The following is a 27277-nucleotide window of genomic DNA, read 5'->3' as shown; positions in this document are numbered from 1 at the left end:
GTACCGGGGGCTCTGCAGGGGGGTGGGGACGGGCTCGCAGGACACGTGTGTAGGGTGCTGGCAAAGGAATGGCACCTGGGGCTGAGAGGGACACAGGAAGGCTTAGGGCAGCTCCCAGTGCCTAAAGGGGCTACACTAAACCTGGAGAGGGGCTTGGGACAAGGGCCTGTAGGGACAGGGCAAGGGGAATGGCTTGAACCTGCCCGAGGGGAGACTGAGATGAGCTCTTAGGCAGAAGCTCTTCCCTGGGAGGGTGCTGAGGCGCTGGCACAGGGTGCCCAGAGAAGCTGTGGCTGCCCCATCCCTGGCAGTGTTCAAGGCCAGGTTGGACACAGGGGCTTGGAGCAAGCTGCTCTAGTGGAAGGGGTCCCTGCCTGTGGCAGGGGTTGGAGCTGGATGGGCTTTAAGGTCCCTTCCAGCCAGTTGGTGACTCTGTGAAAGCTGATAGTCGAAGCCTTTGGCCTTTTCAGGTCAGATTCAGCTGCTTGATTTATGCTTTGAATGACATTTGAATGCGCTTTGTGTGCTGCTGGTTTTCCAGTGTGGTTTTGGAGAGAGCAGGGAAGGAATTGAGGTGAGTTCTTAAGGTGATGTGGGAGCCTCTGGCATCTGCTGGGAAGGATTTCCACTCTGGGATGAGGAGAACATCCGAGTGCTGGAGTTGTCACATCTGGAGTTGGCTGTGGCTTGTTCTTTGGTCTGAATTCAACTGCTCAGTGTTTAAAGTTTGCTATTCAAGAGCGAGCAGTTCTGTTTCCTTCCCTCCTGGAACTCTGCTCTAACCTGGAACTGTCAGATTAGGATTCCTTTGCTTTATAAGAGAAGCACTTTGTGTTCCTGTGCCTGAAGGGCCTTTCTTTCAGTCAGCTCCATTTCCTTTCCCCCTGCGAGGGGGAATGGGAACAGAGTGAAACCTTCTGCTCTCTGTGAGTCATTGCCTTTGTTTGATGCTTGGGCTCAGACCGTCCTATCAATCAATCCTCACCTGACCAGGCGAAAATCCTGATGGATTTCAGGGCTGGGTCAGAGCCACCCCTCGATCTCTCAACAGCTTCACCCAAGGAAAGAAAAGCTTTCAGAATCCCTGTGCAAAACAAGCTGCTGCTTTCAGGGGTTCATATTACCTGAGGCCGTGTGGAACAGTCCTCCTGCAACCACTTGGTTGGAACAAAAGCATCAGCACTCACTGACATTGCCTGTTGGCCTGGGGAAAAAACTCTGTCCTCTTCCTGAGCTGAATACAAGACATGGTTGGGTTGTTTTTTCCTGGTATAGAGTTTGCTTGAAAGAGGAAGGTTGCAAACGTTACCCCCCAAGATCTGTGCATGTTAATAGCTGTGGGTTGTAACGCTGAGATGGTCATCTATATAGTGGGGTTTGTGTTTAGCTGCAATTAAAACAGCATCGGGTTGCTGCTTCTGTGCTGGCCATTAGCTTGGATCTCCCCCTTGACTCCAGAGAAGCCACAAAAGAAGCAAGAAATCAGAGTGAGGAGGGGCTCAGTGATCTTCTGGCTTTTGCAGCACCTCCTTGGTGAGGGCACTGAAGAGTGATCCCTGGGGTGTGTGCAGGTTAGAATGAGGTAGGAACTGCCTTGTGCCTCTTGGTAATGTACTGGGGGATTTGTCTCCCCAAAACAAAGTGAAGTGTGTGTCCTGGTAGGTGGTTTGACTTGGAGAAGGTGCTTTCCATGTCTTTGCTCTCTGTTTGTGGCTCCTGAGGCTGGGCCTGTGTGCAGTCACTGCCCATGAGCCCTACCAAAGCCACAGGGAGATGTTCTAGATGAAAATCAAGGCTGCTCACTCGAGGGTTTAGGATGAAACTTGTCATCTAGAGAAACTTTTAACAGCACTTTGGAACTGATGTCTTTAAGTGGCCCAATGTGAGAAGTGCTGTTGCTGCGAAGAGGTGTTTGGCTGAGAGAGTAAAACAGCCTTAAAGTGAACATGGTGAGAGGATGAGCAGGGAAAAACCTGCCTGGGCCTGAGAGGTGGCTGTTGTGAGGGGAGAAAAGAGGTAAATGAGGAAAACCAGAAGGGAGAACAGTGGGAAGAGCTTGAGTGAAACTCATGTAGCATCTGGTGGGTCAGAGCAGAGGGAGGTGAGAACAGCTAGTAGATGAGGGCAAGAGATCCTCAGAGGTGAAGCTCTGGATGGAGGAATTCTGGTCACAGGAGGATGAGGATGACTTGGCAAGGCTGAGCGACAGACCTGGGGTAATGAGGAGAGAGTTTCCCCCTTCCAGTCATGACAGCACTTGCCTGGGTTTAGATAAAGTGCTGCATTTGCGTTGTGTGAGTGAGAGACATGTTCTGTTTCAGTTCCTCTTTAAAATAGATCTCTTGTGTTACGCAGTGTTTCTATTTTCCTTGGTTATCCTCTGCCCTTCAGAAATGCAGATGAATTCAGCTCAAGTTTTGCAATAGAAGTTCCCTGGATTTAGCACTCTGAGCAGCTTTCAGCACCTGCCCAGGGGTGTGAGGTGCCTTCAGCCGTGTCATTTCTTGTCTCTCTTTCAGGTTGCAAAAGAATTTGGCTTCAGGAATAATGGCTTTTCCGTGTACACCAATAGAAACAGGACAGGCGAGATCACAGCAGCACAAAACAAATCCCTCAACTTGCTGAAGATCAAGTGAGTCCGGGGGGGGCACAGTGGGTGCAGGGGGGCTCTGTGCACAGGGGGCCTCCCCTCTGAGCCTGCCTGTGCTCTTCCCTCCAGCTGGGCAGCAGCAGCCACATCACCTTAGAGCAGTGCCAAGCTTTTGCCTGTCTCTTGCCAGCTCCTTGAAGGGACAAGTTTGATGTGAAATGGGGGTGATCAAATTGACAACGTGTGAGGCTGCAGCAGCCGTTTCTTAGGTCACTTCTGGTGCTGTGTTTGGTGGTGAGGCAGCACCAGGCCCTCTGTTTGCTCTCCCAGCCTGCAGCAAGCTCCCTCATCCCCCCTTTCCACTCCCCTTTTCGCTCTGCATCGATGCCAGAGTCTGACAGTCCCGGAGCCAGGATGAGTGGTGCCAATGGTGCTGTTGCCTCATGTTTGCTGGGAATGTTTTCATTCTGTTGGTGTCAAGAGTAACATTAAACTGGTTAAAAATACAAGAGCTGTTACCACCGCTTGCAACTTGTCACTTGAATGTGTCAGTGCTGGCAGCTGCCTCAGGAAGGCTGTGACTTGATGGGCACAGGATCCACAGGAGCTCTTTTTTCCTGCTGGAGCTGTTACTTCTCTCCATATCCTCCTGTTGCCTTTTTCTCCATCTTTACCCATCCCTGGCAGTGTTCAAGGCCAGGCTGGAGAGGGCTTGGAGCAACCTGCTCTGGTGGGAGGTGTCCCTGCCTGTGGCAGGGGGCTGGAACTGGAGGAGCTTTAAGGTCATTTCCAACACAAACCAGTCTGGGATTCTGTGATCAGTTTATATGTGTTTATTAGTCTATATTAGTTTATATGTGATTCTGTGATACAGTTTGTGATAAATTACGTGCTCTCTATGGTCTGGGAGGTTTGCTACCCGGAAGCATCTCCTGATGCCCATGTGTTGTTTCCCACACCTACAGGCATGGTGATATGCTGTTCCTCTACCCCTCGAGCCCGGCTGGCTCCTCCTCAGAGACCATGGACACCTCTGTCTCCCAAAGCTTGCGGCCTGTGGGGGCTCCTCAGGTGGTGGAAGATGAGATTGACCAGTATCTGATCAAACAGGATGGCAAGATTTACCGGAACCGAGACCAGCAGCTGTGAGTACGGCTCGAATTTGCTTCTGCTGATTCATCTGGGCCTCACCAGAGCTTGTAGCTAGCAGCCAGGAAATGTAGTACAGGACCTGCCCCTGCACTGCTGCCTTTGGAATGTTCACAAGGGAAAACAGCCCTTGTCATTGTCCTGGGAGGTTAAATCAAGCTCTGGTGAAGGAAGGAAGCAGATACCAAAATCCCAGGGTCTTTGCAAGGAAGGACTCATTTAGAGCATCCATTGTTCTGGTCAAGGTGGCCCCTGCTATGGGACTTGGGATCATATGGTTTGTGCTCCTAAAACATTGGAGTTCTCTGGATTAAAATGAATCCTTTGAGTCCTTCCCGGGACGTCCCAGCAGCCAGTGCTGTGTAGTTAACAGGAGGCTGTGCTCTGTGTGTGGTATATAGCTTAGGAAGCAGGGGCCTGCTGTCCACAGCAGCTTCTGGCCCATATGGTCTCAATATGCAGCTCACACCCGGTGCTGAGTGTGCATCAAGGTCAGATTTGCTTCCTAAATCCTCTGTCAGAGCAGGGACCTGGGCAGTGTTGCCTTTTCTGGTCACTGCAGTCTCCTCCTGCTTGGGCAGAAGCAACACAGCCACACATCACTGTCTTCAGGCGGTGCCTCACCTGATGTCCCAAGCAGGAGCACAGGATCTTCAGATCCAGCCACTCCTGATAAAGGAAAAACACAGAAGGAAAGGGAATGAGTGGAAGTATCCAATGGTAAAGATGTGGAAGTGAGACTTGGGTCTCTGCCTGCTTAGTTTTTGGCTTCCTTTCCATCACGTGCCTTTCTAACCTTTGCGTGGAACCAGGGAATCCATTTTGCTCGCAGCAAAACAACACAGCCTGGCTTTGCCAGGGCTCTGAGCTGCAAGAGGCTTGGGTAAACAGAGCAGCTTGTGGGTTTTGTAGAAGAACACAGTGGGAGTTAATACCAGTCTAAATCTGCACTGATGCTGCTACAGTGTCCTCTGTCTGCAGAGCTGGGTTTTACTGCTTTAATAACGTCCCTGGGTGCTGGCTTGATGTCTTATTCTGGTGTGGGCTTGGGGCTGGACCCCCCCTGCAGGGTAACTTCTGAAAGGGCTCGAGTGAAGGTTTTAAAGGCAAGCAGGAATTCTTTCTGTACCAGAAGAGCTCTCCCTTCCCGTGGTGTTGTCTTCCATCTGGTTTATCTTTAGTGCTGCAGCAGCAAGGAACTCGGGAGAGAGGTAGCCTTTACGTGGCAAATCCCATGGAGCCTTTTGAGGCTGATGATAGATGAGGGAAGTGTCACATTATTGAAACAATCAAGACAAAACCCCAGCACTCCATGGCACAAAACCTGCCTTTAACTTGACCACATTTTTCAGCACAATAAATGAAGGTGTTGTTCTTAGCAGGGAGCCAGAGCACAGTGGTGGATATTTATGATAAAAAGAGTGTGTCTGGGCTTGTTCCTGTATTTGGGAGTGCATATCAATCTAAACTTGAAGGGATGCTGGCGCTCAGCTGAGTGCATTAGCAGCCTTTAGAGGTCCTTTATGTACATTATCTGCCACAATACTTTGTTAAAAGCAATGCTGCAACTGGACCTCATCCATTTTGTCTTTACAAGCACCGTGCTCCTCTCCAGAGGCTTCCTTTGAAACCAGCTCTGACCTAAAGCAGAGGGGGGGAGGGTTTATTGGTTTGGGGTTGGTTTAAAGCAATCACCTCAAAAGGAGATGTTTTCCCCTCTGCTTTATAACTTCCCCCAGCAGGTCTTTATCTGCCCGATAAACACATGCTGCCCTGTTTGTTCCACACCAGCCTCTGGGGCCTGATAAAGGCTGAACGTTTCGGTTGTCTCTTTGTTAAAGCCACCCGGGCCAAGCCCGTGACGTAGGTTTGGAATTCTTTGAATTGAAAAGCAGCCCCAGTGCGGGGCTGTAAAACTTGAGAAGCTGTGATCTGACAGGGCTTCACGTGGCTCTGCAGAGAGCAGAGCACAGGCATGAGCAGGGCTTCCTCTCGACCTGGGGCTCACAGAGCGAACCTTTAATCTCGTGGTGACCCCTGTGTGATGTTCCCGAGTGCTTAGGGGCTCAGAGCTCTGTCTGTGTAGATGTTACACAGCAAACCAGTCTGATTTGCCATGGTTAAATAAGATCTAACGCTGCTTCTCTTTCTCTTTGCAAAGGTGTCGCCATGGCCCCTTGGGGAAGTGTGTGCATTGTGTACCACTGGAGGTAAGAGCCCCGGGAAGGTGCCCTAGGAAGTCAGACAAAAGCACGTCCTCTTGCATTCAGCTTCCTCCAGGATGGAGGCTTTTCCTCGGAGCACTGCCCACGCAGGGGTGGCAGCTCTGGGTCAGGATCCTGCTGTGCTCTCTCAGAGGTGCTGGCTCACATCCAGGCTCACTAAAGCTCTAGGCCTTCCTGACCCTGGGTTCATTCTGGTTCATGCTCTGCTTCTCTGCAGTGATGAGTTTAGCAGAAAGACCTTTAGAAAAGCTCCAGTTTTCCTCCCTCTTGTCTCCTGCCTGGATCTGCTTGTTTCATCCCCTCTCATGGATCCCAGCACTTCCCAGTTCAACCACGTTGAAGGCAGCTTTAGTAACGCCTACAAATGTGCTGTGTGATTTATGGCACGAAGCAGAGAGCCCTCAAGCCAGGATGGCTGTTCCCCCGCCGGGTGCTCTGGAAGTTCTTAGGCCCTGTTTGAGCAGCTGGGCTCTTTGTTTGTTGTTAGATATTGAAAGGGAAAAAGCCTTTTGCCTTTGAGGCTCATTGTGATTTGTGGAGCCAATCTGTTCTAAAAGTAGGAGGTGATACTAAAACTCGCTGTTGTAAAGCCCCACTGTTTGTATCTCAGTAGTAGCTGCCTGGAAAATGAGCCTAAGCTTCCTTGATAGTTTCCACATTGAGAGGCAGAGGGGTTGACTCTAGAACATCCATTTGTTCAGTGCTCAATGTGTTAGCAGACAGGTGTCTGACCTGCCTTTGCTTTGTGTGGTGTTTTTGGCAGCCTTTTGATGAGGATTATTTGAACCATCTGGAACCTCCTGTGAAGCACATGTCGTTCCATGCCTACATCAGGAAGCTGACCGGAGGGGCAGACAAGTAAGAAAATCTCTGGCTTTGAGGGAATCTTGTTGTAGCTTCTTTTCCTTTTAAAATACAACTGCAAGCACAGACACATCTCACCGGAGCAGTGTTGGATACAGCTGTGGGAATGGCAAACTGAGGAGAAAACAGCACATTGAAAAGAAAAGGGGAAGAAAAGCAGGAAAACAAATGTATTTTTCTTTTCTTTCTTGCTGTGGCAGTGTAATTGCTTCCAGGAAACGCTGCTGATGGGGGGAGGAAGCCAGATGGAAAGAAAGAGATTCCGTAATGATTCCAAGCCTGGGTCTCAAACCTCACAGAGAGTCACTGAGACTGTGGTGGGCCTGGGGAGCTTTGATTCATCAACGGCTTTCCTTACCTACAGGCGTGAATAGGACAGAAGGATGAGCCTGATATTCCTCAGGGCCTGATTCTGCTCTGTCCCATGCTCTGTGTGTCCTTGGTTAAACCTTTGCCTGTCGTGGTGCTGTAGTTCATCACCCACTAACTGGAGGATGCGTCCTACCCCTCTGTGGGGTGGAGAACGCTGTGGTGACACAGGCCAGGGAGTGCTGAGCAGAGAGGGGGCACCAAAAGCACAGCAAAGGATCTAAAGTCCCTTCAGGACTGGCAGGGAGCCCCTGTGTGCTGAAGTGCAGCTCCCCTAGATGAGTTACACAGAGGTGTGACCTTCTCCCTCCTCTTCCTAAATGCCGCTGGGATTTTTCTAATGGCTTTGTGAGATGCAGCTCAAGCCATTTGAAGGGAACTTCCCTTTGCAGGAAGCCTCCTGCACATGAAAGGAGCTCTAATTTGCCCTAGTGGTATAATCTATTACTTCCCCTGCGCTGCATGAATTATTTAAGCAGGGTCCCATGAGTTTTATATCTCTGCTCTTGCTGGAATATCTGCTTAAGAGCTGAGTTGGGGACCACACAGCAGCCTCTCGACCTCCCACACTAAGTGGGCAGCAGAGGTTACTCAGGGATCCCTCCCAGTGGGAGTTTGCAGGGTGCTTTGAGACCCTCTGGAGATGCAAGGCATTGCTGTCGCCCCGTTTCCCGTTACCCTGCATCCTCTTTATTTCTATCCACTTAGGTTTTTTGAGACCCAAAAGCATTTCTGTGGTAACAGCAGCCTCCTCTCTCCCTCCTTGCAGGGGGAAATTTGTTGCCCTGGAGAACATCAGCTGTAAGATCAAGTCAGGCTGTGAAGGGCACCCTCCATGGCCAGAAGGCATCTGCACAAAGTGCCAGCCAAGCGCCATCACTCTCAATAGACAGGTGAGATGCAGCTCGCAGGAGCCTTGTGCCTAAAGCAGAGAAGGGCCTTGGCTTTTGATTTGGGAGAGGTGACTTCAAGAGCAGCCAGCTTGGAGCGAGAAGCCCTTGAGTATTGGCAGGTGCTGTGAAATGGCTGTTAAGGTCTTTAGTCCTTGCAGAAAAGGACTCCAGAATGTGTCTGGATCAGCAGTTTCCTCTAGACGTGGAGGACGCCTGTGCTAACGATGAATCCCCGCTCTTTCCTCGTGGGATTCAAAAGGCCACCCACTGCTTTTCCGTGCTTCCTCTTAAATATCAGTGCCTGGGTTTAGTTGCAAAGGGCCCTAGGAAAGAAGCCAAGCTCAGCGGGTGCTCAGTGCTGCCCCACACTCCGTCCCACGGCGGGTTCTGCTTGCTGGGCAGGGCAGTGGTGCCGAAGGGGAAGGCTGCAGCAGCAGGAGAGGGTGAGCTCCCTTCCTTGGGACAGGGCAGGCTGCAGAGGGGTGGTGTGTGTCCTGGGCAGTGGGCAGGTTGCGGTGGTAGGATGGCCTGACGCTTGAACTTTGTCAAACAGAAATACAGGCATGTTGACAACATCATGTTTGAGAACCACACAATTGCAGATCGCTTCCTCGACTTCTGGCGGAAGACAGGAAACCAACACCTCGGGTACCTCTATGGCCGGTACACAGAGCACAAAGACATCCCCCTGGGCATCCGGGCCGAGGTTGCTGCCATCTATGAACCCCCACAGGTAAAACCTGGGCCCCGTGGAGTCCATCTTCACTCATAAAGATAAGCAGGGAGCACAGAAACACTGTGCTGGGGAAACTTCCTGCTGTATTTCCAGCGGCAGCTCCATGAGCAGGAGTCCCATGATAAAGGTGATGTGATTTATGTCTTTAATGTCCCTGTCAGTTATTGCCACTGGAAGAATTTTAAAACCCAGATGTGCTTTTTGTTAGTTGTACGCTTTCTTTTACATTACTTTGGGTTCAGATGATTTAAAGCTGAGGGTGACTTCTGAGCAGTGGATTTCACCTCTCAGATTTCCTTGATTACTGGATTTCCAAGGCTGTGATACACAGCAGCTTGAAAACAAAGTCTCTACTGGGAAAAAAACAAATCCTTATGAGCTCTTTGGGAAACTTGAAGTAGTTTAATTAGACAAAAATGCACTCTGTTATGGAGAGGCTGAGGAGGAGATTTGATGCCTCAGAGCAGCCGAGTCCCCACTAGATGGTGCACGGCTCCACACAGAGAGTCTGGCCTCCCAGGAGCCCAAAGGCTGAGTGTGGTGTCAGAGAGCTGAAAATGGAGATGGCAAAGGCAAATAGCCACTTTGCCCCCAACCCAAGGCTCAGCTTGCAGTAGGGTTTGCCTTCTGGCTCTTCGGTGCTGATCAAAGTCACTTCTCTAAGTGCAGGCGCTGCGTACAAATGTTCTGCGGTGGGTTGGATGTTTTCTTCCCCTTGATGGTTTCTGCAGGGCTGTTAGAATAAGATGCAACAGATATATCAGTGGAAAAAGAACAAGTGGCTCTTGAGTGTGTGTGAGAGCAGAATTGAAAGTTTTTATATAAGTTCTTCCTTTCTTTCCAATATAGATAACATGTAGAATCATGGAATGGTTTGGGTTGGAAGGGACCTTAAAGCTCTCCCAGTTCCAACCCCTGCCACGGGCAGGGACACCTTCCACTAGAGCAGCTTGCTCCAAGCCCCTGTGTCCAACCTGGCCTTGAACACTGCCAGGGATGGGGCAGCCACAGCTTCTCTGGGCACCCTGTGCCAGCGCCTCAGCACCCTCCCAGGGAAGAGCTTCTGCCTAAGAGCTCATCTCAGTCTCCCCTCTGTCAGTTTAAAGCCATTCCTCCTTTTCCTATCACTACACACCCCTACATATGAGCAGAGCCAGGCTTTCTATTCTTTCAGCATCACTGTTAAGCTCCTGCTTTGGAAGTTCATGTGCTTTCGGTTGTGCACGGTAAGAGCAAGGAAGCTTTTGCTGTCCTGGCAAGCAGTCCCTGCTGTGCTTCTTGACACGGCATCTCCTCACACAAGAGCTTGCCTCTGAAACACACCCAGATGGGGTTGTGTTTTCCAGAGCACGAGGGGAAAGCCTGTGCTGGGCTCTTGGATTCACCACATTCCTGCCTCTCTGCTGCTCAGAGATGCAGACAAATGAAGCAGCAGCGAAACTGGCAGTGGAACACAGAGCTTTGGAAAATGATTTAATCTCTTGCATTTTCCAAAGTGCTCCGAAACAGCAGTGCCCTGTTTGTGAACGCTCAGTCTTTCATTCATAAACCCTGACACAGGCTGAAAACACAGCCGAAGAGCTCCGGTGGGATGGGCCTGTAGGAGAGGAGGTCCCTGGGGTGGAACTGGTCAGTGGTAACGTCGGAGGGGAAACCTTGACCTCTGCTTCCCTTCTCTGTCTCGCTCCTGACAGTGGCCAAGTGTGTTATGTTTTCTCCTGTCCTGTCTCAGCAGCATGTTTTTCTCTGCTGCAGATTGGCACCCAGAACAGCCTGGAGATCCTGGAAGATCCCAAAGCTGAGGTTGTGGATGAGATCGCGGCAAAGCTTGGGCTGAGAAAGGTTTGGATGATGTTGGATCTCGTGTGTCTTGGTGTGGCAGTGAAGAAAGTCCTTGGTGGTTCCCTTCAGCCCCAGGGGGTTAATCAAAATGTTGGATGTATCTGAAATGTAGTTTGTGTTGGTAGTTCTTAGGCTTTTAGGTATGGAAAACACACCAAGAGCATTTTCCTGAGCACAAGCATCTATCCAGGCTGTGCAGCTGAAGTCAGCAGTCCTCTGTCATGAGCGACATCAAAGGGAGTAGCAAAGAAGCAGAAACACCATTTTCCCCTTTATTTCCCCTCAGATAGGGGCCGTTCCTGGTAGCATCTCCCCAGTGAGTGCTAATTTGGTGCAGATGCAGCTGGAGTTGCTTTCTGAGTTTCTTCCTTTTGACACAATCTGTGCTCCGTTTCCAGAGCAGAGGCTCTTGCGTGTGTTTTATTCTCCTCTGTGGGGTCCTGTTCTCCTGATGCTGCTGATGCAGGCAATCTGTGTGTCATTTAGGGGTGCAGGTCCCCCAGCAGCTGAGCCTCAGCCCTCTCTTCCCCACCAGCCACCCAACCCAGACGTATGGCTGGTGGGATCCAGGGGATTGCTGACATCTCTCAGACCTGTCCTGATTATTTTCCTGTTTGGGAAATGTTTTGGTATCACACGAATGCCAGGAATGAGATGTACACAAACAAGATTTGGCTTGCTAAAGAAAACACAAAGCAGAAAAGCCTCGGTACAGCAGACTATAAACAGCTGTGGTGAGGTCTTTTGTTCTCCACGATAAGATCTGCAGCCTTTTGCCAGCGTCTGAAGCAGAGCTCCTGTGTGTGTTATTTATTTCCGTGCTTTTCCTCTGCTTCTCACATCAGGTATTTTTAAGCAGTATCACTTAACAGGTACCTGAATGCTGGCTGTGGGGTTTGAACTGGCTGGGATCTGCCCCAGCAGTTCTCCCTCTGAAGGGTTAATGGTCAGGAGGGGGCCGATCAGAGCCGGCTCCAAGCACGTGTGCGAAGGGTTCACGCAGCGGTGTGTGTGTACACATCCATCCTCCTAGGTGCAAACAATGCAGAAAGCAGGAATGTGGTTTTTGGATCGGAGCAGGCCAGTTTGGAATGAATCATACTCCAGCGGGAACATTTGAGCTTTATCTTCACTAGGGACTGAGCTTCCAAATGAGATCATGTGAGCTGCTTTGTCATCTGCTGGCACTCCCGCTCCGCGCTCAATAGGAAATGCTTTTTTGCTGTGGGTGGGAGGAGGTAGCGGCTGAGAGGCCTCTTGCAGCCTCCAGATCTTTCCATGCAAAAATATTCCATAGTGAAACATAAAGCTGCAGGTGCCCCCGGCCGGCCAGCTGGCATGCTGCTCCTGGAAATGGGATTCAAATGAGCCCAGCACAGCTGGGAGAGCCATTTCCTTCAGGCAGCTACAGCAGGGCCGTGCAAGGAGCCAAGAACATCTTGTCCTGCTAGGAGAAAATGTATAAGCTCTCTTCTGGTTTGGGTTGTTTTTTTTTTTTTCCTTAAAGCAACTTTCCTTGTAATGCTCCTTATAGGTTGGCTGGATATTTACTGATCTGGTGTCTGAAGACACACGGAAAGGGACTGTTCGATACAGCAGAAACAAGGTGAGGTTCAAGTGTGCAGCTAATGAGAGCTGCTGGTGCTGAGGGGTGGTAATGGCTAAATGCTGGCTGTACCCAGCAGGGTGCTGAGCAGGGCTGGAGGTGGTGCTGGGAATAGAGTCCTTGTGAAATGGGGTTGGATTTTCAGAAGCTTCTGGAGGAAAAGGAGCTTGAAGAGCACTACTAGGGGGTTGAAGCTGTTTATCTAGCATGCAAAGCTGCCTCCAGCCACTCTGCTTTAAGAAATGGTGCTCCTGGTTTAAGAACCTTTGGATGAGCTTTCATGTCCCTTCCAACCCAAGCCAGTCTGGGATTCAAAGATGATTCTATGATTGGGATGGTTTGAGGTGCAAGCTGAGCCAAAGTGGCTCGGTCAGAGGATGTTCCTCTGGGCTGGGCTTTGTGAGATATATATAGCTCAAACTTGGACCTTCTCAGCTTCCTGTCGTTCTAAATCAATGACGTCCCCATCTGGAAAATGAAACCCTGTTAAAAGGAAAAGCAGAGGTGTGCAGAGGTGGGGGGAAGCACAGGTGGGGCAGTCCCTCTGGCAGGAGCCAGGCTCAGGGCTGGGGAGCTGACACGTCGCATGCTTTCCCCAGCTTCTGCAGCAGCTTTCTATGCAAGCATGTTTTCTGGGGGTGTTGGTAGTTTCCTTTGGCTGCAGACCAGGGAAACGGGCCTGGGCTCCACCGCGTTGTCCTTGGTATTGATATTGCTGCTCTTCCCTCAGGACACGTATTATCTAAGTGCAGAGGAGTGCATCACAGCTGGGAACTTTCAGAACCAGCAGCCCAACATCTGTCGCCTTTCTCCAGATGGTCATTTTGGATCCAAGTTTGTCACAGTGGTGGCTACAGGTATTCACTGGCCTGGGCTTGCCCCAGCTCTCCAGGTTACACATGAATTATCTCTTGTTAATAGAAGAATATACAGCTCTGCCAGGAGGAACCAGACATCCCGGTCCCCATCTGTCCTGTTTAACAAGGGCTTTGCTTTGCTCTAGCAAGTAAAACACTTCTTCATTCCTTCTGCTATCTTCTGTACAATCATTTACCCTGTCCCCTGCAGGAAACTTAATTGAGGGTCAGACTTGGATCATCCACGTCTGATCCAGAAAGCATTTTTTGCCTGCAGCCAGGGGAATAACTGTTCCTCACTTCTCTGCTTTGAAACTTTAAGCTCCAAGTGCTGTTGCCTGAAAACAGCAGTGCAGAACCAGGGGAATGCAGAGCCTGAGAGTTAACTCTGGCTGGTTCAGCATGAAGGAGGAACCTTTATCTCCCTTATGTTGCTGTCAGGGAAGCCCTTACATAGGATGCTGCGCTCTTCTGCGCATGGAAACATTTCATGTTTGCCTGAATAAAAGAGAGAAGCTGCAAAACCTGCTTTGCTTTGTCTCCTCTGCTATTAGCCATTTCACAGCAAGCCTCCAGAGGCACCAGGGAATGCTCTGCACTGCCCGGGTTGCGAGGGGAGATGATGGTGTGTGCTGGGTGTTGTCATGTTCGAGGTTCAGTCTGCCATGGGGTGACACATGCGTTCAGTTAAAGCTCCCCTGGAGCAGATACGCTGGGTTCTGGGTCTGTTTAACGCAATAACCCCAAACCTCACAGCTTCCAAACAGCATCCAGTGTAAAAACTGAAAGTGTGATGTTCTATTGCCTGCTCCAAGCCCGGGTTTTGCAAGTGTTCCCAGAGCCTTTTCCAGTGAAAAGCTCTCCCTTTGAGTTGAGGCCCGTGCAGTCAGACAGCTGCCCCTGCATTCCAGACTGCTCAGCGCATCCATCTTTCATTACAGAGAGATGTGTATCTCACTCACCCTTTGTGTTACTTATTTCTGGGTTTAAACAAGGTGTTTTACTGGGAAGCCAACGGCCAGCTTTGTTCAGCCCTTGCCTGGGCCTGGGTCTATGTTTCATTTCGAGGAGTGTTTGTTCTGGAGCAGAGAGTGATTGAGGTTGGAGATCAAAGGGTAGAAAATGAATATTTCCTCTTTTCTGTTCCAGATAATCTCATTCTCTTCTGTTCAATCAGCCCATCAGGTTTCTATTTAAACACTTGATTCCTTCGTTTCGTGCCGTATAAATACATTTGGATAGTTTGCATCAACTTTGCCTTTAAATCCTCGACATGGATTAATTCCTATCCCCTCCTGAATTCCCTAGGTTTGGAAATAGTAACGTTTTCCTACCATCTGTCTGTATCTTCTCTTTCCAGTTGTATTCTACTGACATATGACCTGATGTTGCTTACATTACCCAAATTAAAGCGCCAAGCATGTGATCTATCAGTGAGCCAGGGGCTTAATTTCCACTTTCCATGTCAGATTTCCACCGAGCCATCCATTACAGGCTGAGAAAACACTTTTTCTTCTTATCCCTGACATCTCTTAGGTGACCAGCCTTCAATCTGCAGCTCACAGCTCCTTGGAAATGAAACAGGCTCCTAGGAGCTGTGTGTCTGGTTTCTGTTGTGAGAGGGAGGAGATACCCACAGGGCAGCAGGAGGGTGTTGCTATCCGGAGCCTTCCGAAAGGGCAGCTTCACCTTTAAGGTCCTGGCAGAGTGCTCTTGCTGTCCCTGCAGGGGTCTTTCCTGTTAGGCTGGCTGTGAAAATGGGTGTTAATAAATGTAGAGCTTAGAGGGGATTCTTGCCTAGAAATCCTTCCATGCAGCAGCACCAGGGGCTTCATCTCATCGTTCTTTGCCGTTAGCAACAGCCCGGTGTTTAGTGTTGCTCCTGGGGTTGTGCCTCACAGAGTTAACACTGGACAAATCACTCCTGGGTGGGATTTTTAAGCAGCTTCTTCTCTTCCAGGTGGTCCCGACAACCAGGTCCACTTCGAGGGGTACCAGGTCTCGAATCAATGCATGGCTCTGGTTCGGGATGAGTGCTTGCTGCCCTGCCGAGACGCACCGGAGCTGGGCTACGCCAAGGAGTCCAGCAGCGAGCAGTATGTGCCCGATGTGTTCTATAAGGTAAGAGCTGCGTGCCTGGGGCAGGGGGGGAGCTGCAGAACCAGCTCTGTTGTGTGTCTGGAAATCAGTATGGAAATCAGTATGGCCAGCTCAGGAAAGGATGTCTTTGAGGTCTGAACTATTTTCAGTAGTAACCGTTCACCACATGTCTGCAGAGTAATTGCATAAGCTCCACTTCCCCCTCGTAAACGTGCCGTTATGGTTCCCAGCCCAGCAGTAGCCATTGGCCATCCAGCTTCTAAATGAGGTCTGCAGTGATCCACCGCGAGCCCATAGCAAGTGCTCTAAATTCACCTCCCCTCTATACGTGTTGGCAGTATTTGCCATGCCTCTCTGTTGATTTTAATCCCCAGCTGAGTTCGGCTTCCTCCACTGCACTGCCATATGATGTCTGCTCGCAGGAATGGAGCAGTGGGTTCCCTTTGCACTGCCAGGGATTTGCTCGTGTGTGACACGCTTACAGGCACCAACTGGGCAGCAGATGCAGCAAAAAATAGATGCAGGAAGAGGAGGGCCAGCCTTGTGCGTGCTTCTCTGGGACAGAAGGAAGGTGCAAAGGCTGTCAGAGCAAGGGTTGTGCCCCAGCTTTCCTCTCTAGTGCTTGCTGGGGTGGCTGCCAGTGCTCTAGTTCTTGGGTCAGACTAAGCTCCATAAACTGGTCCTGAGGAGCAGTGGGGGATCCACACCCCCAGAGTGGATCCAGAACACTCCTTCATGGTGTGGCCTTCAGGAGCACTGCTGGTAACCTGTGTGCTGTGCTTTTCAGAGCAGCTGGTGATGAATGGACTGTCATTATTCCCCTGACAGTTGTTCCTGGGGATCTTCAGCCCCCCTGTATCTGCAGGGCCGAGTTAGAAACTTGGGGACAGGAGCTCTGCGGAGGCTAATGGCACCGCTTCTCAAACGCGTGCATGCTGGTGCCCTGTGAGCAGGGACAGAGGAATTAATTAATGGTGCTGTTTGCCAGCTAATTAGCCATCCATCACCCGAGCTGGTTATCTCCTCCTTGTCTCTGTGATACTCACAGCGTGCTCCTGGTGCCTGTATTAAAGCTGGCCATGAAGGAGCATGGGATAAGCAAAGCTGCCTTCACTTGGGGTGACTGAAATGAGCCTGTTGTGCACCAGCAACAGAAACAGAGCTGGTCAAAATGCTCTTGTGTGCCCTGAATCTGAAACGCTGGCCTGGGTGAATTAGCTTGGGAGACTCCATTCCACCCCTTAACAGCCAACTGCTGGCTTGCCTAATGAAGAGGAACACCCCTTGGCTAATCTCAGCGCTGGAGAGGAAAGGTGGATGGAATCCGTGCCTCTTCCCTTCACGCACAGGCAGCTCTCAGGAGCTGATAAGCCAGGTCCGATTCAGATGCAGCAGAGCTCGGTTGTGCAAGGGTTGGCCCTGGATGTGAGGATGAGATCACTCCTGGCGTGCTCTGGTCCCGCTCGGAGGAGCCCACACTGTGCCACACTCGGGGCGCAGCCTTGCAGGAGGTCCCGTAGTCTGTGTCCCACATGTGGGCCACCCGGGGTGCTGGGAGCAGTGGGTGTTCCCATACGGTCTTCACTCCCATTCGGAATCTGGGAGATAAACAGCATGGGAGCTGATGGCTGCAGCCTTGTGTGGAAATTTCCATGCACCACACATTGGCTGGGTCGGGCTGCAGCTTCTTTCATGTGTTTTATAACTCGTATCCGTAATTGCCTCTTTCGTGCTGAGGGCTGCTCCGGCGGGTGGACTTGTCCTTCAGCCTTAAACGTGTTTGGCTGGAGGATCTCTTAATTTTCTTGGAATGTTCTTAAATCAACGGCAAGCTTAGTCACTGCTGGCGTGGAAAACCTTTGGGGTCTCATTGAATGTGCAAGGCTTGAGGTCAGAGACACTACCTCATAGTTACTGGGCTGGTGACAGCGATGGTGTCAAAGCCTTGGTCAAGTACAGTGTGAGGAGCAGGAAACCAGCGCTTGGCCTCGCAGCAGGGAGCAGCTGGTTCAAGGTCCAGCACCCTGCTCCCTGTTTCCCTGCTGAAACTGCAGGAGCTGAGCCCCCAGTCCTCACTGGGGAGGTCCCCTCTGTGCTGGCCACCCAAATAGCTTTGGGCTGAAAGCTGCACTTTGGAGTAGTTGCTGTGTTTTGTCTCACACTCAGAAGCTATCGCCGCTAAAGAGAAAAGTCCATACATATATTTCTGTGTAATGTGCAAGTATTCATTTGGAAAGCCCTTTAGGATGAAAGGAGCTACTGGATGAGAACCAGAAGGGCAGTGTTTTGTGTAGTGTGGGTATATTTATAGAGCAACTGTGCATCCAGATGTGAGATCTTCTGAACCCTCCTATCTGTCTGCAGCAAGGCAGCACAGCAGATTCAGCTTCGGCTTTGCAAATAGGAATAGGAAGAGGTGCTGCTGGCTGCATCTCTAGCGAGGGATAAGCCAGCAGCTGTGCTTTGATCATGCTCAAAGATGTCTCATGCCTCTGCAGTAGGTGTTGTTATTTCAGTGATGACTGTTAGAGATGCGCTTGGATTGGCATCGCTGCAGGCACAGGAGGGGGTGAGGGCCCGTGCTGCAGGCAGGAGCTGCAGCCTCAGGACTTCCCTGCACGGCTGAAGCGGTGTCCATGGTCAGAGAGCTGCTTTTCCATGGCTTGAGCCTTGTTTTGTGTCTGTGGAGTGGGATCTACCACGTCCTGTGGGGCTGCAGCTGCTCCTGCCTGAACGTGACTCACCTCGTGTGTGATGGGCTGTTCTTCCATGGAAAGAGGAGAGCTGATGGCACCGCTGCTGTCCTGCCTCGGGAGGCGAGGCGTCGTGTTCTTCCTGAGGCTCTACCCTTATGATTCCTGTATTTCTTTACCATTCTCTTTATGTTGGCCACTGGCCCTGCTGCTTGGAGGAACCACCCCCGTGGAACCGGCAGTATGTGCTTTCTGCATGCAGCCGCTGCTTTCCTGGCTCGGGAGGGCTGGAGTTCTGCTCCAGCATGAACACCGAGGGCTTTGGGGACCGTGAGTACAAGTTCCTTTGCTCTGAGGTGCCTCCCCAGGTAGGATTAGCCCGAAGGAAGAACCCATCCCCCTGGCCCCCGGGTTGTCTGTGCAGCATCACTGCGCAGCGCTGTCTCCAATCTGAACGTTGCACAACCGGCACAGGCATCTCGGTGAGTTCAGTGCAATGAAACTCGTGAAGGAGTCGCTCCTGTCAAGACACAGACACACAGGTCACAGGAACTGCTCTCTGTGAGTGAAGACAACGGTGCTGCAGTGGCCACTTCACCCTGTTTCTCAGCAGGATGAGGCAGAGCCTGTCTGAATGTTACATACGAGCATTTTCCATTCCCTGTCTTCTACCCTTGAGCGGTCTCCTTTGTCCATCTGGTTCTAGAAGTTAACGGTATTGATTCTGGTTTCACTAAAGGTACCTTCCAAGCCCTGGGTTGATTATTCAGAGCTGAAGTTGAGGAGATTGGCTGCGTTTTACAGACCCTTTGAAACACTTGGATAATTGGATTTGGGGACTGGCTTTTGTCTCTTATCACAGGTATTTGTGTCAGCTAAGTGCGAACATGGAGATGTCACCCTTGAAGTGAATTGCATTCTACAGCTGCCTTAACATTCCCCCTGAGTTTCCTTGGGATGGTGTAAGACGAAAGCCTTTTACAATGGCACCAGTGTTGTGAAAGAGCCCTTTGCCCTCGCAGGGACCAGAGTGGGCTTTGTGCATTTACAGCAGCTGAGCCTCGGCTTGCAACTTGCAAAGCGTGGTCCCATCTGGCCCTGGGTGAGCCCTGTGCCAGGGCACTGCTTTTATTAGAGCAAAGGGACCTCTGAGGCGGGCTGCCCCCAGCGGGGCACACGTTGCTTCCTCCTGTTTGCTCTGAAATCCTCTTGCAGGGAAGGCACCAGAGCCAGGCTGCAGGGAGGGTTCACTGACAGTGAAGGACTTCCCCTGCCTGGCCTCCTCCCAGCACTTTGTGTTGGACTGGAAAAGCCGCCTTAGCCTTAATGTCCCAGCTGCTCTGGGGAGGAGGATGCTTGATTAGCTCATGAGGAGTCTCCTGAGAAGGGTTTCAACTCTCACTGACCTATTGCTCTTACGAAAGTTGCTTCATTTCTGTGTCAGCTGCTGGATGTGTGCAAAGGGGCAGGGCTGGCAGGTAAAGCTCTTGGAATCAGCAGAGGGAAGAGTGAGGTTGGGCTTTCTGAAGGCACAGGAAGGACAGAGAGCTGCTCAGCTCCTTGGTGCCTTCAGCAGGGCGAGTCCAGCGTGGGATGCTGATGGTGTGGGATGCTAATAGCCATCCAGCCCTGGGATATGGAGCCAGAGCCTCCCTCTTGACTGAAGCCACCCAGGCTCTTTGCTCAGATCACAAACCTGAGGCCACCCAGCAGCCTGTCCCACTGCAGCCATCCCGGAGCTGCAGGGGTGTGCAGTGCATCCTGCATTCCCTGCGGGAGCATCCCATCTTCCCCCAGTTTGACCTCCTCCGTTTGCAGCTCCTGCCTCCAAACAGTGGTTCACAAGGCTCTGTTCGCAGCGCCTGATGCAACCTCCAGCTTGCTCCTGTCTTCAGGATGATTCATTGTCCAGATCCTCCAGGCTTTGCTGCTTGATTTTTGTCCAGGAACCAAATACTTGCGCCTTCGTGAACCTCTTCCTGGCCTCCCTTTGGAGTCATTGCTTCTGGGCGTTCATGGCTTGGGGGTCTCAGCAATAACATGCCAAGAGGCACTGCTGGGGCCCTGGTGACTGCCGAGTTCAGGATGAAGATGTCTTTCTCCCAGCTTGACGTTTGTTAAGGCCTTTAAAACGTAATTGCCTAATAAAATGGTGTTACGGGGGTTGGAGGAGAAGTGCTGGCGTTGAGGGGGGCTCTGTCTGAGGAGGGGCAGGGACTGGAGGGGTTGAGGTTCCAGTTTGGTGCTAACAGCCCAGCGCCCGTCTCGAGGCCTCACTCAGCAGCGTGACATTCAGAAGAAGGCATTTAACATGGAAATCCCCAGAGGCAGAGATTAAAGCGAACAGGTGCTGGGAAAACGTTTCTGCATATTAGAACTTAATTAGATTTGAAAACGAATTCCAGATGGGCTCATTACGGGTGAGTTGTTGCAGGTTCCTTCTTGCCGGGGCAGGGTTGTGTTTGGGAAGCCGCTTCGGTCTGCTTGGGTTTGATTCCTGCCTCGCTGCGGTTATCGCGGCCATCTAGGAGCAGGTTTAGCTTTCAGCTCCTGTGATCTCCCTGCGAAGGCTCCACGTCTCCTCCTGCTCCTGTCAGAGGCAGGGAGATCTGAGGCCACGAGCCACCCGCCTCGTAGCTGCCATCACCACAGGGCCAACAACCTGTCATGTTCAAGGGGAAAAAGATCCTTATCGGGGCCGCTTTTAAAACAGGAGCTTCAAAGACCGGGAGGTAGATTGTGAACAAGGGGAACGGTTCCTGGGGACCGGGGATGTTTGGGAAAGGGGGGGGGATGCTGCCTGGAGGGGAGCAGCGTGCCAGAGCCTGCTCGGTTGGCTCAGGGTGCACCGGGAGCAGGAGAGCTGCCGCTCCGCATGCTTGTGCTGTGTAAATACCAACGTAAGGCAGCAGTGCTGATAGCGGGGGAGCGGTGGATCCAGGGAGGAGGGAGTCGGCTGCGGGCGGCTCAGCCCGGGAATGCTGCTCCAAACCCGGCTTGGGGGGGGGGGTCACAGCCCTCCACGGGGGCTGCCTCCAGCCACGGGGCTTCCGAGAGCGCAGTGAATGCAGGCTTCAGTGTAAGGCCCTTGATTGGGAATTATGGGCGTGTGATTTATGTGGGGCTGGGTGAATGATTTATAACATGTTAAGTGATGATTTAGGTAGGGAATAAACCCCCCTCTTAGAGAATCCTTAATGAAAAGTGTCAGTTCTCATGAATTTACTCCTGGAGCCGTGTTTGAACTCGGCGTGGTTAACATCAATCACGTCTAATTGTCATCCCGTGATTAATGAACATATGCTGGCCGTTCCTCTCCATAATTAAACTTTACTTTCAGTGCGCCTGGCAGAGCAAAACAAGTTTGTGCCTTGGGATGTGCTGGTTCTTCGGGCTGTGTGCGAGAGAGGGGGCCGGGGTTTCCACCTCCCAAGGGAGAGACTCCCGACCGGTTCTGCAGAGTCAGGTTTGCCTTGGCTGAGCGGTGCTGTCCCTCCCTCCTGAGACACCCTGCATCTTAAAGTGGCATCTGCAGTGCTGAGGTGGTGCCAGGCACCTCCGTGGTGCTGACAACCGAGGCAAGCAGAGCCAGGTGGGTTGTGACCATGCTCATGTCCTCCTTACGGAGATCCAGAGCTCTCCAGCCCGCAGGAGCTGCAGGTGGTTGGGCAGCACCAGCCCCATAGGAGCAGGTTCCTCTCTGCACCCTTAGATCTGCCCAAGCCGAGGATCCCAGGCTCCTGTGTGGGTGTCTGCGGGGCAGGATCCCGTTGCCCTCACTTCCATGCTGAGGAATAATAAGACTCTTTATTTTCCAGGACATAGACAAGTTTGGCAACGAGATCACACAGCTGGCTCGCCCGCTCCCGGTGGAGTACTTAATCATAGATGTAAGTATTCCTTGCACTTGTTTGCTTGCAGCAGGAGATGGTCAGGGCGGAGGGAAGCTCTTAACCCACTTCTGAATTCGCACTGGAGGTGATTCATACGACAGATATTCCTCCTTTCTCCTTTCCCCTCTGCTGCCAGGCATTTCGAGCACTGAGGTGTGCTCTGGGGTGGTTCCAGAGCTCCTTGGGGTCCGTGTGGTGCCAGGAAACGCGCTTGCTTCCTGAGAAAACACTGCCTGGTGTTATCCCAGCTGGCACATAGCCACACAGGGGGGAGCAGCCAGCCCCATGGGTGCGTGTGCTGGGCACCACCTCACGGGGAGCTAATGAGGAAGCTCCAGTCCTGTCTCTGACAATCCATCCCCTTCAGTGACTCAGCAGAGCAGGTTGGTTGGACAGAAACGCCTGTTCCTGGGGGAGGGAATTCCCGATGGAGCCGGGCTCTGCCTGCCCCTGAGCCAGCGCTGCCAGGCCCTGGGGCACGGCTCTGCCCTTTGGCTCGAGGGCAGGCCGTGGAAGGGAAGCAGATAATTGGGAATGACAGATGACATTGCTGGAGGTGGTGCCAATGGCGAGGAAATCCACCCGGAGCAACTGGTGGGGTGCAGCTGCCCCTGGCACAGGCAGTGTCCCGTGGGAAGCCGGCGGCTCATCCTTCATCCCAGGTCACTTGTGTCACTGGGGCTGGCACTGGGATGTGACACAGAAATGGTGTGTCCGGAACAAGGGGCTCTTTGTGCCACTCGGCAGCACCACGGTGAGTTTATTGCTCCAGTAGCAAGAGCATCTGTTTCCGGGTACCTGGGGTGTAATTAAGATGAAAGGAGATGGATGGAACGTGCATGGAGGAGCAGTCAGGGAAGTTGCACTTCTGAAACGTTGTGGTTTGTCTCTTTAAAGGGGAAAAAAGGCTTTAGGGCAGCCAGTGCTGCCCTGGCAGGTGTTGCTTGCAAAGGGCCTCGCTGACAGAGCCCAGCAACTGCCACCAAACCTTAAAGCCCCCAGGATTAGGACTGGCTTAAACATCAGAAGCTGGTCTGAACACTGGCTTGTGAGCTCAGTAACATGGTGCAATGTTGTGTTGCCCTGCTCCCATCCCTTCAGCACAGGGTTTGTGCACCCAGAGCACAGGGTGACTTCTGTGAAGTGCAAAGGTGTTTTCTTGGCACCCATTCCAGCCCCAAATGGAGCAGCATGGACCCCTGGTTACCCCGGGGCCAGTGTTGTCACCTGAACACCAAGGGGTGACAGGGGAGATCAGTACATCACCCTCCAGCCCCATTAGAAACGATGATCAGGAGCTACAGAGTGTGCTGATGGGAATCTCACTTTAAGCATTCGAAACCATCAGAAGATCCTGGCTGAGCTCTAACATGTAGCCTGGCTGCTCTTGGCTATCAGGAGCTTCCCGTATCCCACTTGCCTCTCCTCCTGCCAGCGCTCTGATCATCCTGTCTTGGGTTTACAGATTACTACAACTTTCCCCAAGGATCCAGTCTACACATTTTCTATTTCTCAAAATCCATTCCCCATCGAGAACCGTGATGTGCTGGGAGAAACTCAGGTAAGGAATGCTTCTGGGTAAGGGGAATGGCTTTAACCTGCCAGAGGGGAGACTGAGATGAGCTCTGAGGCAGAAGCTCTTCCCTGTGAGGGTGCTGAGGCGCTGGCACAGGGTGCCCAGAGAAGCTGTGGCTGCCCCATCCCTGGCAGTGTTCAAGGCCAGGTTGGACACAGGGGCTTGGAGCAAGCTGCTCTATGAAGGGGTCCCTGCCCGTGGCAGGGGTTGGAGCTTCAGGAGCTTTAAGGTCCCTTCCAACCCAAACCAGGCTGGGATTCTATGAGACCTTTTCCTGTAAGAGGCCCACGGGGCTGAGCAGAGGCAGCTGCTGGATGGCTCGAGGCTCTCTGGGTGTTGCCAGCACACAGAAACCTTGAGTTGTTTTAAAGCAGCAACAGCTCGTTTTTTAAGGAGGCTGTGCCAAAGGTGTCAGAGGCTTCCTCCAGGAGTCATCACGAGAAAGGGGTCACTGCCTGTTGTGGCTTTGGGAGAGGCTGGCTTTGGTCCTTCTTGCTGAGGACATCCAGGGTTCAAGAGCAGAGAAGCAGGAGGGGATGGATGGGAGAGTCAGAGGGAATCCGCATAGGAAAATAAAGACACCCTGTGGGGAGAAGCGACTTCTCTTTATTGCTGTCCCTCTCTGCAGGACTTCCACAGCTTGGCCACGTATCTGTCCCAGAATACTTCCTCCATCTTCCTAGACATCATTTCTGATTTCCATCTGCTCCTCTTCCTGGTCACAAACGAGGTCATGCCTCTGCGGGTACGTAACGGGCAGGAACGGCTCGTGTCGGCGTCGCCGGGGCCCTCAGCTCCTCCTGGGCTGTCACGTGGAGGTGACCGAGCCGTGGGTCCAGGGCAGGGTGTGCTGCTGGCCCAACGCCTCCCCTTCCAGCTGAGCTGTTGGGAGAAGGTTTAAAAGTGAAGCCAAAGCCGTGACTGGCTCAAGAGGAGCTCAGAGCAGCGAGCAGGGGTGGTTGTGAACATGGTCACAGCCCGGCCAGAGCCAGGTTGGCTGCGGCACCGGGAGCTGGGAATGTTTGTTCAAGGAGCTCAGAATCAGAAATTCCTGTTGGAACCATAATGGGATCAGAGCCCCCAGATCCGTGAGGCCAACGAGTCCCTGGCTGCGCAGCTTGGCTGGGCACCGGGGCTTGGCCTGGGCCCCTGCTCCACATCTGCACTGCTGGATGCCAGAGGACAGGGCCATGCCTTTGCCAGAGGCTTTGAGGACATGTGTGGGGCAGCAGGGCTGACCCTGGGCGCCTGGAGATCGGGCTGAGGTGCTCCAGCACAGCGGGTCTGCACCCCTGGGTGCCAGGCTCAGCACCCACATGCTCTCCTGCGCAGGGCAGTGCAGCCTGGTTTGGTGATAACCTCCTCTAAGGAGAGGCAAAGGAAGCGTTTGGGTTTGAGAGTGTTTCTGAGTGTTGGGGGAGCAGAAGGGACAATCTGCATCTTGCTCCCTGCCTGTGAACCTCACAAGGGCAACCCAAAGGACATTTTAAAGCAGCTCAGACTCACCGTTGTGTCTTGCTGTGGCTGGTGGAGGAGGGCAGGAGGCACTTCCCTGATCACAGCCCCAGTCTGGGCCCTGCAGGAGTGCTTGATTTCCCTCTTATGGTTTCCAGGACAGCATCAGCTTGTTGCTGGAAGCTGTGAGGACCAAGAATGAGGAGCTGGCACAGACCTGGAAGAAATCAGAGCAGTGGGCCACCATCGAGCAGCTCTGCAGTAAGAAAAGGGGTCCCTCTGGGGGGGGTCCTGTGTCCCTTGGCCTTGCTCCTCTCAAGCCACCTTGGAGGCTGCTGGAGACTTGGGAGGGAGGAAGGCAGCGAGTGGGAAGGGGCTCTGGGGTGCCAGCACCTTGAAGCTTCCCCAGGGTGCTGGCCTTGGGGCGAGGGCAGCATCTCCTGCACTTCCCTCTGTCTCCCGCAGGCACGGTGGGGGTCCCGCTCTCGGGACTGCAGGAGTACGGGGCCATGGGTGGCTCGACACACGCGGCGGCAGCGGCCATGTGGGCCTGTCAGCACTGCACCTTCATGAACCAGCCGGGCACGGACCACTGCGAGATGTGCAGCCTGCCGCGGACCTAACCAATACACAGCAACCCCCAGAGCAGCAGCAGTGGTGCTTGTCCCTCCCTTGTCCTCCCTTCAGCTTCCCGGGGTGCGGAGCCGGTGCGGGGGGGAGGCTCCAGCATTTCCCACCTTCCCAACCCTGTGAGGGGCAGCCCCGTAGCAGGAGCGGGCGCCCTGGCTTTATCTTGATGCTGGGTAACCAACGCTTAACCTCAGCCTTCACCCCACCACCCCCAGCCCTTCTCTCAGCCCGCTGTGGGTGAGCACTGGGGGCTTGGGCACCCCCCAGGTGCTGCCCAAAGCACCCTCCCTGCGTGGTGGAGGTGATCGGGAGGCTTTGGCATCCCCCTGCCCGCAGCTTCGCTCCCCTTTCCCTGCTCCTGCGGGTGCCCAGGTCCCAGGTGCTTCCACACAAACCAGCCCAGGGTGAGGGCCGGGCCAGACTGCAGCTCTGCCAGACCCGGCCCTGTGCCGGAGCAGGATGGGCTCCCCCTCGACACTGGACATGTGGCAGCCCTTGTTTTGGCACCGCTCCTGTAGCACACATTCTCATGCGCCAGGAGATGCTCTGGCATCAGGCTGGGTGCACCCCACATCCTGCCACGTCACCCTGCAGAGAGCACTGTGTTGTTCTCTGGGGCAGCAGCTTGTCCCCTCCTCTGAGCGAGGCTGGGCAGGTGCAGACACAGAACTTGGGGCACCCGCGGGCCTTGGCCGGGGGAGGGAGCTGCGCCCCACAAGTGGTGCCTTCCCCCACGTCCCTTCTGAGCTCTTCCCCCCCCGGTGCTGGGGCTTTCTCTCCCCTTCAGACCCGAGCAGGGCCAGGCAGATGCTCGCATTGCCCCAAGGGTTTGACCCTCCTCTCGCTGGAGCCCCCCAGCCCTGGCGCCCCGGGGTGCCGGCTCCAGCGCTGCCCCGTGCTCTGCTCACAGCAGAGAGGCCCCATCCTGCACCAGGACAGCGCGAGCCCCGCCTCGGGCACGGCGCAGGGCCCCCGGTTTGCTTTCCCCTGGGTGTGCGGGTGTTGGTGTGCGGGGCCTGACCCGGCGCGGGGTCACCTTGAATAAAGAGCACCTGAACCGAGAGCCAGCGCCGTGCCTCCTGCGCTCCGATCCCCGGGGGAAGGGAGGGGGGGGCCGCGGTGCCCCAGCACCGGACTCTCCGCGCTCTGTTCTCAATCAGCACCGGAGCCGGGCCCCGCGCCAGCCCCGCGCCTTCAAAAGGGCCCGCGGGAGCCGCACGGAGCCAGAGCCGCGGGAGCCGAGCGCCGAGGTAGGAGCGGGGCTCCCGTGCCCCAGCCCCGGGGTCCCTCCCGTTCACCGGCAGCGCCATGGCGGGGCTCATCCCGCTCCTGCTGCTCGCGGCCCTGGGCTCGGCCGGGCTGGAGGACGCTGGAGCTGACGGTAACGGCCGGGACCCCCGCCCTGCGCGGAGGGGCGCGGGGCTCCATGGGGCCGGGGGCTCCCGCCGCAGCCAGCCCGTGTCCCCCGGTCCCCGCAGCCGAGCGGATCCCGGGCAGGGGCTGCGCGAACCTGACGGTGGTGCTGGATAACTGGAAGTTCGCCATCACCTCCCAGCTGCGGAACCTGCTGCTCTTCGACCACCACACGGTGCTGCCCGACTACGGGAGGTGAGCGGGGACCGGCGCCGGGGGGGAGCGGAGCGGAGCGGAGCGGACCGGCCGGGTCCTCACCGCTGTGCCCGCGCAGGATCCGGTCGCTGTCGGGGGCGCTGGACGGGCTGTACCGGGACTTCACGGAGCTGAAGGAGCAGCTGGGCCGGCTCTCGGCGCGCTTCGCCGAGCTCGAAGCCGTCGTGGAG

At 53.6% G+C, this 27277-nt stretch overlaps 1 protein-coding gene and 1 long non-coding RNA gene across 2 annotated transcripts in view; one reads left to right on the top strand and one right to left on the bottom strand.

Moving 5' to 3' along the window:
* The window catches only part of NPLOC4 (NPL4 homolog, ubiquitin recognition factor), a 26759-nt gene extending 1263 nt beyond the window's left edge, over positions 1-25496 (top strand). Inside the window, exons 3-17 of the mRNA XM_062616882.1 lie at positions 2520-2632; positions 3556-3735; positions 5901-5949; positions 6728-6822; positions 7967-8090; positions 8644-8823; positions 10582-10668; positions 12203-12274; positions 13005-13131; positions 15092-15252; positions 21743-21814; positions 23283-23378; positions 24022-24138; positions 25007-25109; positions 25314-25496. Coding sequence (XP_062472866.1) covers positions 2520-2632; positions 3556-3735; positions 5901-5949; positions 6728-6822; positions 7967-8090; positions 8644-8823; positions 10582-10668; positions 12203-12274; positions 13005-13131; positions 15092-15252; positions 21743-21814; positions 23283-23378; positions 24022-24138; positions 25007-25109; positions 25314-25471 — 1734 coding nt within the window. The 3' untranslated portion in view covers positions 25472-25496. The remainder of the gene's footprint in view (positions 1-2519; positions 2633-3555; positions 3736-5900; positions 5950-6727; positions 6823-7966; positions 8091-8643; positions 8824-10581; positions 10669-12202; positions 12275-13004; positions 13132-15091; positions 15253-21742; positions 21815-23282; positions 23379-24021; positions 24139-25006; positions 25110-25313) is intronic.
* On the bottom strand, positions 24184-27277 carry LOC134162695 (uncharacterized). The gene is made up of 3 exons (XR_009964409.1): positions 27150-27277; positions 24900-25065; positions 24184-24275 (listed from the first exon to the last, which is right to left on the bottom strand). It is a non-coding gene; the product is annotated as an uncharacterized LOC134162695 (long non-coding RNA).

Source organism: Pezoporus occidentalis, unplaced genomic scaffold (assembly GCF_034315485.1).
Source record: "Pezoporus occidentalis ecotype Australia unplaced genomic scaffold, CSIRO_AGI_Poc_V1 ctg190, whole genome shotgun sequence".
NCBI classification, from domain to species: Eukaryota; Metazoa; Chordata; class Aves; order Psittaciformes; family Psittacidae; genus Pezoporus; species Pezoporus occidentalis.
The sequence above is the reverse complement of the archived record's forward strand: the minus strand, read 5'-3'. Positions and strand labels throughout refer to the sequence as shown.